General features: G+C 38.9%; 1 protein-coding gene across 7 annotated transcripts in view; it reads left to right on the top strand.

The window, feature by feature from the left end:
* Positions 1 to 14,849, top strand: part of CCSER2 (coiled-coil serine rich protein 2) — a 132,647-nt gene that overhangs the window by 92,038 nt on the left and 25,760 nt on the right. For all 7 annotated transcript variants that reach the window (XM_037904474.2, XM_037904472.2, XM_043551365.1 and 4 more), the window contains one exon: positions 4,083 to 4,181. In XM_037904474.2, the coding sequence (XP_037760402.1) occupies positions 4,083 to 4,181 (99 nt within the window). The remainder of the gene's footprint in view (positions 1 to 4,082; positions 4,182 to 14,849) is intronic.

Genomic DNA, 14,849 nt, shown 5'->3' with positions numbered 1-14,849 from the left:
GCAGCAGAGGGGCGGGAGGTCTCTGCGCTGCCTGCGCCCGCAGCTCCCATTGGCTGTGGTTCCTGGCCAATGGGAGCTGCGGCAGCCGGCGCTCGTGGCGGGAGCATTGGAGCCGCTGACCTGGCCCCTGCGTCCACCGCTTAGGAGCTGCAGGGACACGAAGCTGGGTAGGAAGCCCCTGCCACCCCACCCCTCCCCCAGCACCAGCGGGGGTCCCAAGCCATACGCCACAGCCCGGCTCCCACCTCCCCCAGCACCAGTAGGGGTCCCGGGCCACCGTCCCTAGAATTCGCGGCGCCCCCGGACTGTCCCCCACCAGAGCACCCGCAGCCCTCCGCCCAAGTATTAGGGTGGGTATTTTTAATAAAAGTCATGGACAAGTCACAGGCCTGTGAATTTTTGTTTACGACCCGTGACCTGTCCATGACTTGTAAATAAAAATACCAGTGACTAAAATGTAGCCTTATTTATTATTTATGGCTTTGGTGCAGGATGGTAATAGATGATAACCCTGATTAATAACACACACAGCTTAAATAAAGAAAATTTTAAAAATGATTGGCCAAGTAATTGTTAAATGATTTTTCAACTAATATTGGAATTGAAAAGTGCCTCTCAAACTAACGAGAGTATTTGTTATATGCATGATTGAACTTACAGAAAGTGAATATAGTTGTAACTGTTCTGAGGCTTTTTTTAAAGCAATGAACAGGTATATCAGTAAAATGAAAAATTATGTTCTTTCCCCACATAGATTTATTAAAGAGCATATTAAGACAACCACTGATTTTTAATCTTAGGCCATCAGTGCAGTTAATGGCTCCTAAATAGGCAGTAAATACAGCCTTCATGATTTTTTTAAAAAAATCAACTCCCTAGTAAAAGTTCAGTACATGTATTTTTTTCTTTTACGGCTGTCCTGGGCTAATTCGGGATTTTGCCTTGCCTGTCACTGCAGCACAGATTGCCAGGTTATAGCAAATTATCTTGTTCTACACAGCCCTGATTGTTGGGTGGTGAGGGGGGAATCCCTATAGCTTTGGATGCTATTTGTTTAAATAATTAGGTAAATAATCTGCTATTTGATCCCCTGATGAGCCTGGTTGATTTGACATTTGTGACCGGTGCAGCTATACTTTAATAGGGGGTGGGAAGACTTTCAAGAGAGGATTGAAGCTTGGCTTGTTGAGAACTTTTTTTTTTTTAAGAGACTTCTGCGATGTGAGTAAAAAGTGCGTGAACACCTGTCCACTCTTCAAATCCTCCATGCTCATGCAACCAAAACTTGACTGAGTATAATGATGAAAATTTTGTATTAATCACCACTTTCAGCTTTTGTTTTCGTAAATACAAATTAATTCTCACTAACCGTGATAGTTCAGATCACGGATGTGTTAAGGTTGACTCTGGATGGCATCTTAAAAGTTTATTTAGGGCTTCATAGTTTTCGGTACAAATTGCACAGCAGAAAGCTTTGTAATCTGGCTTTATTTTTTCTATCATGGGTGGGTGGAGATGTATAAGCATTCGTCTTGTCAACCAGTGGAAGATTTTTTTCCCCTTCCCCATGTTTTTAAAAAAAAAAAAAAAAAAAAAAAAAGCTAGCTAGGCACTGATCCACCTACCACTCCCTTTATGAAAAAAGATTAACAGAATTTAATATGGGGAAACTTTTTTTAGAGATGTTTTTATAGAACCCTATAGCATTTGATAGACGATACATCCTTTATATTTTTAACGATCATATAAATGCAATTCCCTGTTGAGATAAACTTAAAATAAGGAGCACGTGTGTTTACCACCCCATCAGGTATTTCATATTGTTATATATGTAAAGTATGGTATAAGTTTTTCCAAGCAAGTACTGATAAAATTTATACTACACTATCACATATTCTGTAAGTTCCATATATTTCAGAGGAACTTCTTTAGAAATGTTGGAGGCTTTTAAAATTGTATCAGGACTATTTGTCTTATTCCTTCACCTGCAAAGTCAGGCCCCTTAGTTACAATAAGAACAAAACTTCAGGCGTCCAAGGGAGAAAAATTACTAATAACATTATAGAAATCTGTAAATACTATTATATAGTATAAATAAATAGTAAATAAATTATAGAAATACTGTAGCGTTTCCGAATATAGTTATTACAATGTTGAGGTTTGATATCGTGAAACATCACACAGCTACACTGAAATACTTTACTTTCAGATGGTATAAAACTCCCATTTCTAGCCACTAAGGATTTCAAGGTGTTTGATCTTAAACTTGTCACCAGCCTTGTCCTCGAAGATGAGAGAGTAAGAACATGTCATTTTGGAGAAAGATTCTCCTTTTGAAGAGAAGGAAGAAATAATTCTATAGCAGGTTAATTAGAGTGAGGCAAGAAATTAATGGCTGTTTAAAGACTTTCACAGGTTCATAACGTTAGACTAAGGCCCAAGGGGAGAGGTTTGTGGGCTGAGGTAAAAGGAAGTGGTCAAAGGTGCATGATGTATTGATTTATAATATGGCTCTGCAGTTTTTCACATGGATACTATCTCCATCTCTGTTTGCAAATATATGTGTGTACATATACTCATTGAAACTGGCCTGGCCTGTATACGTGGCTTGTATTCACTTTCTTTCTCTGAAAGGGAAATGAAAAGTTAGGTTTTTATTTTTATTTTTATTCACTTTAAATCATAGAATTCCAGGTAATACAATAACAAAAAGACAAATGAATAAAATAAAATTTAAAAAAACAGTCTTACCTACGGTTAGTAGACCTTCAAATTATATTTACCTTCTTGCTGAGTTGTATACCTAGTTGTTACAGCAATTGACAAACTTTGGTATGTAGACGGGAACTGTATTCTAAAGAAGAATAGATCTTGTGATCATAATTATTTGAAGATGCACTGAATATAGTAATGTAGGGCTTATCTTCATGGGAAGTTAGTGCAGAGTAAGCTAGGTGTGAATTTTAAAGTGCACTAACTATTCCACACTAACACTCCATGTAGACTATAAAAGTACCTCTGCAGTTTAGCTTCATACAGTTGCAACTGAGCTAGTAGAAGCTTGTACTAAGCTATACCACACAAAGGCACTTTCAGTGTGCTCTAAGACTGTCTACACAGCATGTTAATGTGGAATAGTTAGTGCACTTTAAATTCACACCCTAGCTTACTCTGTACTAACTCCCCTGTTTAGACAGGCTTTTAGAAATTTAAGTGAGCATAACCCACTTCCCCACCTAAAACCTGAACATCAATTCTAAATTATTTATAAGCATTCTCTGGGAAAACATTCATAGAATCATAGCCTTTAAGGTCAGAAGGGACCATTATGATCATCTAGTCTGACTCCTGCACAACGCAGGCCACAGAATCCCATCCACCCACTCCTGTAACAAACCTCAAACCTATGTCTGAGCTCCTGAAGTCCTCAAAACATGGTTTAAAGACTTTGAGGTGCAGAGAATCCTCCAGCAAGTGACCCGTGCCCCACGCTGCAGAGGAAAGCGAAAACCCCCCAAGGCCTCTGCCAATCTGCCCTGGAGGAAAATTCCTTCCCGACCCCAAATATGGCGATCAGCTAAACCCTGAGCATGTGGGCAAGACTCACCAGCCAGACACCCAAGAAAGAATTCTCTGTAATAACTCAGATCCCACCCGATCTAACATTCCATTACAGGCCGTTGGGCATATCTACCGCTAATAGTTGAAGATCAATTAATTGCCAAAATTAGGCTATCCCATCATATCATCCCTTCCATAAACTTATCAATCTTAGTCTTGAAGCCGGATATGTCTTTTGCCCTCACTGCTTCCCTTGGAAAGCTGTTCCAGAACTTCACTCCTCTGATGGTTAGAAACCTTCGTCTAATTTCAAGTCTAAACTTCCTGATGGCCAGTTGTGTAGGACTTTAAATACAAGTTCCCCAGCTAAAATCATTACATCACTTTGCAACATACCACATAATGGTTGAACATTAAACTTGAGTCTTATTACCAAAATACCATTCACATTGTGTTTCATTGGAAAAAAATGTGTAATACATTCATTTTGTTTTCTTTCTTTTCTTTGATGCGGGGGTAAGGCAACTAGGTGTAACTGTCACAAAGATGGCCAAAAACCTAAAGGGACAACGTGCACATATGCTGACAAATTCACACAAACCTCCTGCAGGAGAAGTTCTGTGAGTAACACTTACCATTCTCTCTCTCAAGTAAGATTTTGTGTTTCATTCTCTGATTCATTCTTATTTTATACCACTCCACCATGTGACTCTCATCTGCTCTAAAGATTTTTCACGCTGTGTAAGACCGATTATTGCATTTTTATATCCTTGTAATTCTGCAGCAGGTATTTGACATTCTTTTAAGAGTTCAGTCTCCAATCATATTTTTTCTTTTAGAGCATGTGTTTACTAATGAATAAATAAAATGAGGCAATAATAGAAAATCTGTCTCTCTTTTTAATTTTAATAACAATTTAATTCTCTTGGGCCAAGGCGCTGTATCTCTGATCACACATTAAAACACTTTTAAAAACAATGTTTATAGTACAAAGTACTCTCATTTGATCGAGTTTCTTTGTGGTAAATTTCAGGGTTTCTGTGCTCACTTGTCCTGACAAAAAGTAGCAATGTATTGACCTGAATTTAATTCATGAATGTAACAGAAATTGTCCTCTTTCTCATTTATTCCGCTAGAGAGTTTAGCATCATGGATTTTCAGATATTTAAAGGGTGGAGGTTATGGTAATACAGCGACAATCTTCCCTCCCATATGCAGTTGCATGGATGAACCTTCTCTCACATTTCCAACTGCATTATATTTTGGGGGCACCTATACCAGTAACTTGAGGAGTGTACTTAATGTTGTATTCTGCCATCTTAACACCCAGGAATGAGGAGCTAGCAGCACTATGTGACCAGCTAGCACTGTGAGCTGCCAGCATATGACCCAAGGACAGGTTTGTCAATCACTGCTCAGATAGTTCCGATAATTTTCTTAAATGGCTCAATACAGTCACTCAGCTTTCATTCTGACACCAGTGTATACAGCTTAGACATGAATCACTTTTACATTTGTAAAAGTTGTTGGGAGAATTTGATGTAAGATTACCCAAAAAAAGAAAAGTTTCTAGTTCTGAGAATTGCCAATTTAGATTCCCACTACTGGGATCCAAACAACGCCAGTGTGCAAGCTGAGAAGCCTCTAGCAAGCAGTGTCCGGGGTACATTCACCATCTCTCTTCTTCCTTGCTTTAAATACTGAGGATAGCAAAGAGACTGTAACCTTTAACCACCCTTCACTTCCTTCTGACATCTTCACTACTTGAAGCATCAATATCCTTGATGTTCCGCTTACTGGGTGTGTCATATTTCTGTCCCTTTGGAACTTGTTTTTTTGGAAATGTCTAGTCTGTATTTAGGTTGGAGTCCAGCCCTCTTGTAAGGCTTCATTTTTCCATGTTTCAGTTTTGTTAGGTTGATTATTTTTATCTTACGTGTGTTTTCGTTGTCTGTGGCCATTGGCATGGATAAAGTAGCTTAGAGATGTGGGCTTCAAGCCTTATGCTTCTTGCAGTGATGTAATTTCCATTACAAATGTCCACGTTTGAGGCATTTATTTGACACATTAGGAAAAATCAAAAATTCTCAGGCCACCTATGAATCTCCTGACCTCTTCACTCCTTTGGTCAGGATGAAATCCACTCCTTTATAGTGACAGAGCACAGCTGCCATAGCAGCCAGGAGACAACATACTATAATATCGCAGACTTGAGTATGTGGGATTCTTCCTAGTGTTGTAGGGCCTTGTGGCTTCATGCGCCTCTGTGACACCATTTTTCAGAGTATGTCTGAGTCCTATGCAATGTTGGTTAAAGAAGGTGTCCTGTGCCCGTCGTGATAGCATGGGCACCTTAGCATGTCCTCACAGAGACCATCAAAGCTAGAGCTTTATAGTCCTGATGGGATGGTTGTTCCTTTCTATAACTGTGCTTTCTCAGATCACGTTGAGATTTTCAGCTGTGGCAGATGAAGGATGACCATCCCCTAGAAGTAGTTCCCTTCTCACTTATTTTCCTATCTGAAGTAATGTTCAGTGAGGCCTCAGGACTGGTCTGAGGTCCTCAGAGAGACAATCCAATTATTCAGGATTGTGGACACTGCAGGATTAGTTTCTGTCTTGCAGAGCTGTTTTCCCTCTGATTTGATCCAAAGTTGTCAAGACAGCACCTTGATGATAGTTACCCCAGCCATTATGATGGTGCCCAATCTTGCTAGCTCACTCAGGAAGTTTAGTTTTTTTTAATTGAAGCAACTGCCATACATCACTCTGCTGACTCTTCATGTGACAAAGAAAAGCAGTGTCATAGCAAAGCTCTTAAATTGAAAGTAAAATTAGCACCATGAATAGTCCCTTTGGGCCTTGATCATGCATTTTGTTCTGCAAGAGGGAAACCCCTAGTTGGGGTGCTTTGCTGCCAACCAGTGCTAGATATTTCTGGGTGTAATCTAGTGTGGGTTCAACCCAGTGTCACTGACAGAGGATTATCTCTTGGACTGGGATCAAAAATTCACCAATTCTGGTGCTCCCAAAATATATTGATAATTCAGGCAGATTGAGAGCAAGATGCTGTTACTAGTTCTGGCCTGAGCTCAGTACTTTTCATTCTCTAACTCTCAGGAAGTTGGAAGCACATATCCCACTTCCTAGTATAGTGGATCTCTTGATCCCATTGTAGTCATTTTGAGCAGGCTACTACACTTGGAACAGTCAAAACTGTCTGAGTTTTGTCAGGCTCTACTTGGGTGCCATGTCTGCTTTCCACAGTCTGGTACGTAGATGGGCAATCTTCATTCACCCTATGATAACTAAGTTTCTGAAAGGGTAGCTCCATGATATTTCCTCTAATGCATACAGTACTTCTCATATGGGATCTGAATCTGAACTTTGTCAGACTGTTGTCTTTGGAGACAGTATTCCTCATACTCCTATCACAACCACAAGTTAGTGATTTGTAGTCGTCAAGGTTGTTCCTTTCTATACCATGTCCATAAAAATTTTAGTCCGGAGTGCTCGCTCCTAATTCCTTTCTAAAGTGGCCTGTGATCTCACTCCCATAATTAGCCTGCTTGTAAATTGTGCTGAGTCTAGTTCACTTGAAGGAAGATCAGGCTCTAGTACTGAATCTATGCATAAATTCTCTAGACATTTTTATGACCTCTCTGCTCAAAGAGTGTCCAGATGTATTAGGTTGTATTTATATAGTTATTGGTACCTGGCAGGCATTCAGCCACCTGGAGGTATCGGAGTGCACTCGGCTAAGTCTGAGGCAGCTTCTACAATATCCATGTGCACTGTGTCAATCACTGAAATATGCAATGGGCTGTATACACACTTTTGCAACACTATACTCTTGCTTTGGACTGTACATTAGATGCCCAATTCAGAGGCGCAATCTTGCAGTACCTCTTAATACTTTTCAGACCTTCCTCTTGGCAGTTCATAACTTCTTGTTAATCTCCAAAAAAGGAGGAACCTTATGGGTAATTCACAAAAAAAGAAAGTTACTTGCTATTTGGCTGTTTGAGTTGATCACCTATAGGGATCAACAATTCCATGCTACTTCAGAGTTTCTCCTATGAAAATTTCTGAATCAGTGGAAGAAACTGCAGGAGCAGTTGAAACCATTCTCCTTAAAAATTTGGAGACGGTGGAGGGTGAATGGTCCAGTGGACACTGTTATCTAGAAGGATCCAAGCTCTTGCACCAGAAGCTCATTTATTCCAAGAGTGCGGATCCATACTGACAATCATTTCAAAGAGCCCCACTCCTATAGAAAGTAACCAATTTTAATGGTTCTACAAATCAAATGTCTTAATATAATCTTGCAGGTAAAGACTCTATAATCTAATGATTTTGAAAAACAAATAAAAATGAGTTAGGTATACTTTTTGTTTGATTTGATGCATGTTTAATAGGAACATTGATGAGACTTTAATAGCACAGACAAATCAGTGAAATAGTGTCTGAGTTGGCTCAGACACTGTATATATCCTTAATCAATTTGAATGAGTGCATATTAGGGCGAAATGCAATGGTTTCTCCTTTATAACAACATCCCCACAATTAACTGCTGGGCCTAGAACTGCACTTATAGTCTAATTTTCACCTATTGCCTAAATTAAACTGTAAAGGTAATATTAATGTTCAGGATCTGAGGAGTGAGCCCAGAAGTGAAGGGAAATGTGTAATACTCTGTGTTTTAAAGAGAGGCTGTCAACTTGAACTTCTTGGAAACTTTTTTTAAAATTCCAGTTTTAATCATATATGAATTTAATAGAATGTCCTATTTTTTTTAAAAAAAATTATCTGTACATAAAATAATAAATAGTGTAAGTTTGAGCTACCCTCTTCATATTTATAAGGATCTTAACAGGAAGAGGAAAAACTGACCAAGAGAAAAAATGAAAATGGCTATTTAGAAAGTGTCAAATATTCAAAGTAAACCAGAAAAAGTTTTCTTGTTAACTTTCAGTGTGTGTAATCTTGCTGTTGCTTGTAACTACTGGGTTTTAAACTTTTAGACAGAAATGTGATTTTTTTCCCCCAAGATGGTATCCCTCTGATGTACATAATTATACGTTTTGATGATGCCACTGCCTGTCTTTCTCTATAATGAGACAGAAATCGGCACAATGATTATAGGGCTGACTATGGTACTTCTTATAAGAGAGGTGTTAACCTTGGTCTCCTGGCCAAATTCCAGTTTGGATAATTACGTTCTGTCTACTGATAGTCTCTGTAATTTCAATTGATGGGGTTCTTCGCTTTGTCTTGATGTATTGCTTAACAACATACAACAGTACCTCATAGGATACATTCTACAGTCTGTCATGGAGAATTTCAGTTGTGGGTGAAGTGGTTCCTATGAGTGACTTTTCCTTCTGAAGGAAAGGCCCTTTAAAACTGAAAGATATTAGCCAAGTGGAACTCTGTGTCGTCAAAGAGGGCGTGAAGAAAGATGTGACTAGATCTTGGCACTAATGGGCCGATGTGGCTGGCCCTGGGGCCAGCTGCTCAGGTGCCTCGCAGCCAGCTGCACAGGCTGCTGCAGCTGCAGAAGTCATCGATGTCACGGAAAGTCACAGAATCCATGTCTTCCGTGACAGAATCACAGCCTTAATTACAGCAATTGGAGGTGAAGAGAGCAAGTACCTTGTCGTCCATGGTGAGATGGATGGTCACCAGCAAAAGTTTCACAGATGATTTGTGGTTCTTGGGCCACATTATGGGTGCCACTCTGTTAAAATATTAACTAGCAATAGCACAGCACCCTGTGGCTTTTGGTTTGTAATTGGAAAACACTAAACAAATTTTGCCTTTTTAGTTTAATTTTCTGATGTATATAATGAATGAAAGGTGAAGCAGGAAAAAAAACTGATTGATTTAACTAATACTAAATACGTTTTGTACTAAATTTGTCTATATATGTTGATGGCCTGGTTATCAGTCTAAAACTAGGTACTTTGATATCCTCTGTTTGATGAATACCTTGTTATGTTATCCTGTATAGCTTTGATTTTTCAAGGTAGCCTAGGGGAGTTAAGCACCATTTGGTTATTGTGAAAATCAGCTTATGGTCCTTATGCACCATTCACATGTATTTTCCACTTAACCTGTAATTTTCTTGTTTTTGTGACTCAAATTCTAATTCCTAACAAAGTTGGTTTTTAAATTTAGTTTTTTGGGAATCTATGTAGGCCTAGTTTAGCTTAGCAAATAAAGGTTCTTTACCTTCTATATTTGTCCTTGGAACCAAGTCGGAGACAGATAAGCTATACAAATAGACACGGCCACAGTAAGCACTAAGGCACTATTTCATTGAAATTTAATTTGTTTTTTTTGACCCTTCATTTTAAATAAGTCAGTTCAAAATAAATGTTCTCAATCAGTTTCCTCCTCCCGTCATATTGTAACCCGAGTACAAACCCCACATTTTTAAAGCTTTTGTTTTATTCCATTGAAATGATTTGCTAAACAGTGACTGTATCAAGCTACAATGGAAGATGTGCATGCAAAACTTTTTTAGCTTGATTTCACAGTGACAGCAATTTTATAGTCTCTCTGTTAATGTGAATGTTTGTGTACTCTCTTACATGGCTTAGTATAATTATAAATATAGAAGTATTGGCATGAAATCACAATTGAGCTGGAACCAAATTATATAAAATATCACTTGCAAAAAGAAAGAGAGACAATAAGCTGTATTTTCATGATGGAGGAATACAATAAAAGGAAGTGGCATTAGAGACCATAATAAAATATCTTTTCTCACCACAAAACAGTGTAGTTTTTTAATAACTTCTTTTGCTTCATTATCTTTCATAGTCAGCCTGAAATAATAGCCTTAAATGCATGATGCTTGCTTCCTGGAGTTCAAATTCAGTACTGCTAAATCTGGTATTAATTATGAAATGTTGTGACTATTTACTCAAATGGACTATATTTTGCAGAACAGAGTGAAATTTGAATACCCTGTAGCAAAAGTATAATTCCTCTAGACACTTTAATTCTCAGATCCTTAATGTTGTCAAATATGAAGGTTAGAGAGCTCCTTCTGTCAGTGTAGGTTGACTTTTAGAATTGTATTACTGATTTATAAATCCTGGCAACTCTGGTAGTCATGTGTTACAACAGCTCCTATAGAGTAAGTATTCATCTGAAATCATAACCACCGTCCCTAGCAATATTTTAGGAAATAGAACTTAAATATCAAACAATTAGTGTAGAGGATCTCAAAGTGTAGGGGTCAGAATAAAATAATAAAATGGATAAATAAAAGAATAAACTATTCTAGCAGTGGTGGTGATGCTACAGCTCCCTGTTTTTAAAGTATAGCAGAGTTCTAATTTAGCAGTTCCTTGTTAAATAACTTTGTTTTACATTGTCTTCGGTAACTACATTTTTAGGATTAATTTAAGATGGTTTATACTTCAGTGCACTCCATCCTTCCACTTTTTGGGTTTTTTGTTTTGTTTTTGTAAGTGGATGTGTGCTCTGATTAAACAAACTCCTTTTTAAAAAGTGGTGGCCATTACCATGGCCATTTCACTATAGCATATCTGTTTCCATTAGCATGTTAGGGATCATCACTCTTTGTGCTGGGCTTTTTCATTCAAGATCTCTACCACAAGACACTTTCCGAAAGCAAATTTAGTTCTTCTGTTTTCTAAGCCAAGTGCACAAACAATTTCAAGCTTTGTAGTTTTAGATTTATTCTTTTCACCGCTAACTCATTCATAAGGCATAGAGACTTGGAATAATTTTTTCTTTAAAATAGTTAAGGATTGGGACATTGCTATTTAAAAAGCAGTTAGTGTGCCTGCCTGGTCACTTTCATGATTTTTATTACACATACTTTGCATTCATGGTATATAGGGTACTGATTATATAGTATATTATATTATGAATGTAGGCCCCCATTGGTGCAGTAGACCATAATTGCTTAGAGAGAACCATTACTATCTGTATTATATCGATAATCCATAGAATAAAGCCTTCCACATATTCACTGATGCAGTAGATCATGATAGCTCCATAAGGACTCACTATGATCTCCTGTATCTTATCTATTTATTCCATTAATCTTTATCTTTTAAAACTATCGTTAAGTAGTCAAACAAAACCCCTAGATAAACTAATTCATAGGAAGTTATGTTTAGTATTAAGGACTTGATGTCAATGCACAAAATAGAAATCTATTGGAAGCAAGGATTGTGCTGTCTTCAAATTGCTGCCACATGCCTAGATATTGCAGCAGATGTGATATATAAGGTAAGATCACTGGCTGTTACGAATCTTGGAGCATCTAGGCACAACAAAGGAAAGTTATATTTTTAGACTTGTATATGTATGAAGACTTTTATATTTGATGTCAGCTACCACAATTAAAAACTGTGATGGGGTAATGGCAATAACTTTAATGTAGTTTGATCTCCAGTTATTGAAGATATATGGGCTGCTCCCTGCCCTGGCATAATTTCAGGATAGTTCATAACAATTTCAAAAAACTGTCATGTGAGGTCACCACTGGAGGTATGAAATCTCCTTACCTACTGTTTATTTTACAACAATAATGAAAAAAACCCTAATATTTTACATGCCTTAGGGAAGTGGGCAAGTAGAATTTTGCAAGGCTGGTTTATAATGAACTTTGTGCTTGGGAGTCAGGGAAAGGTAACTTTCTTTTGAAAGTAGCAATAGGGTATTCAGTCCCTGAGAACAAATATAAAAATTAATTTTACAGTTTGTTTACCTTTTTAAAAAAGTGTTCAACACTTGACTTACGAAAGTTCAAACTTGCTAGAAATACTTTGATTAAATATATTGGTCTCTAACCATTGCATGCATTGATTCAAGACACTGAGGGCTTACTGTCTCTAATATTAAACAGATACAGATTTTTTAAAGCCTGTTCTTTAAGTCATTTTAAAAATCTGCTGATGACAAATTGTTTGACTTGTATTTATGAGGACAGTTGTAAGTACTTCCTAAGAAACAGAAAAATTAAATTTGCTAATGATACAATCTGTGCACGATTATCACGCCTGGGTCTCAGCTCCTTGGCATAAGACTGATGGAAGGAACTCTTCTAGCTCTCAAGTATTTTTTTTCTATCCTGAAGCAGTAGATGGGGAAGAATGGAAGCTACTTCCCCAACTTGCAGTCATATGCCACCCTCTGCCAAGAATAAATTCACCCTTCTAAACTTTTCCATCAGTTCATTGTTGATTCTTGTTGGCAAATCAAGTCTTGACAGGTACAAGCACAACATTGGCTATTGCTCCAATTATCCTCTAGATCCTAGCTGAGGTATCCTATCCTTTATCTGTTCCAACTTTGCCTTCTAGTCAGGCCTGGTTCAGATATCTACATCTCCTAAAGTCTTTGAATTAGTTGGCTCAGCATACCTCTGCAATATCTTGGTGCCTGCTGTTTGGTTTGGCATCTGGACCTTTTTTGGGGGGGTGGGGCGGCACTTTGGTATGATTTAAGGTAGCCTTAAAAGCTGAATGTATTGGTACTTGCTCTGCTGCTTTGGCGCTGAACTTCTGTTTTTTTGCTCAGCATATGTCTTAATTCAGTGCTAACCTTTATGCTCAACATTAGTTTCTCTGGTTGTCTGGTATTTCCCTTTTTGCATCACTTCCTTATACTTTTATTAGTTGTGGTGTCCAAAGAAGATTGATGACTACTCAGCAGCTTCAAATCTTTTGTGAATCAGAACAATGTTCAGAACACAATTGTGTATGTTGTGTGTCTGCCTCTGACTCAATTGCAATGTGCAGGAGTGCCCAATACATGTGCAGATGTCATCCCCAGCACTTTCAGAGATGTGGCGAGTTCAAGCCCTCCTTAAGCAACTCATGGAGCCCACTGTAACTTAGTCCAAGGCCAGCCTGGCGTGCTTTGAAGGATAAACTCTCAAAGCTAATGGCCACCCAGCACCCTGATGCAGTGCCAGTGCTACTTGTATCAGTGCAGGCTCTGCCTCCTTGCTAAGCTAAGAAGGGGGGCTTCCCTCTGAAGCATCCTGCATCTCCACCAAGCAGGTGCTCTTGGATGTTTGGCACTGGTTATTATATGAGGTGGGGACTCTGTGCAGCTCACTGAGTTAGGAGACACATAGGGGGTCAGCTTCTCCCTGACATTCTTGAAGGCCCTGATTCCAGGCAGCCTCATACTGGTACAGCTGTATTTCCCCTCCTGCATTCATTTGCTTGAAACAGAGATGGGGATATGGATATTGCTATATCCTTGGAAATTAGAATCAATAACTCCTGGTCCTTTGTGAGATTACCACACAATAGAAGTTCCTAAGTATTTTTCTTGCCCTGTATTTGCAGGTGTACGTTCTCTTGGAGCACTCAAGTACTTTTTTTGCTCCGAGGCTGAGGCTCATTACTGAGACTTGGCATTCCTGTGCAGGAAGTTCTGCCCTGGACACCTTTACTGACACCTCTTGCGCCAGGGGCTCTGATGCAGCCAGTATCCATGCTGCATAAAACTTCCTTAAGAAGCTCTGGTCCTCATCCCTATCTCATCAGCTATTCCAGCCCCTTGAGTTTGGAAAGGCTAAGCAACAAGGTGGTGACTATAATTTGAATGAGCATGAGCTCCAGGACTCTGCAGATGCCAAGTGCATGTTCATGCAGTAGTGACTCTGCAAGAGAGGATCCTAACTTTCCCTAGCTTTGTCAAAAACAGCTGACTTTCAGTTAATATTGGTCCAGAAGTGTACAAGGGGCATGATTGAGAATTACATGGCCCAAGAATTGCCATTCAGGAGTGTTGCCTTGCCCTTACACCCTGTTTTAGACTCGTGAGTATGTGGCAAATCCCTTACAGCTTACCCTGACTCGTAAATGGTCAAGACCAAGGTCTCATGTGAAAAGTAGGGGATGAAGCTGGCAGCATCTTTGGGGAGGATTCTCACTGGCCCACTCCCTTCACCTCAGAGTGTATAAGTTACCTTGTTTCATACCTTTCGCTTTTTTCTGAGGCTTATCTTTTATCTTACTATGATTATGTTGAATTGCCTTTTCTTTCTGGATGTTTCTGCTCCCATGCAATCAATGAACGTATCTGGGGTGTTTGGAGAGCAGCATTTTACTCAGTAGGGAGAGGCACATGACAGCCCGTAGGGCACTTGGTTTACACTCTATCTGCTGTGACTGCCTTGAAACCGTGAGCTACAGTAGCTTAAGTTCCACCAGTCTCACACAAAGGCTCTGTGATCCAGGAAAATCCATAAAACACCTTTAGAGAAGCTAAGGTCAGTGATGTTT

Source organism: Chelonia mydas, chromosome 7 (genome assembly GCF_015237465.2).
Source record: "Chelonia mydas isolate rCheMyd1 chromosome 7, rCheMyd1.pri.v2, whole genome shotgun sequence".
Classification (NCBI taxonomy): domain Eukaryota; kingdom Metazoa; phylum Chordata; order Testudines; family Cheloniidae; genus Chelonia; species Chelonia mydas.
Note: the sequence above shows the minus strand (reverse complement) of the source record. Positions and strands in the feature narration are given on the sequence as shown.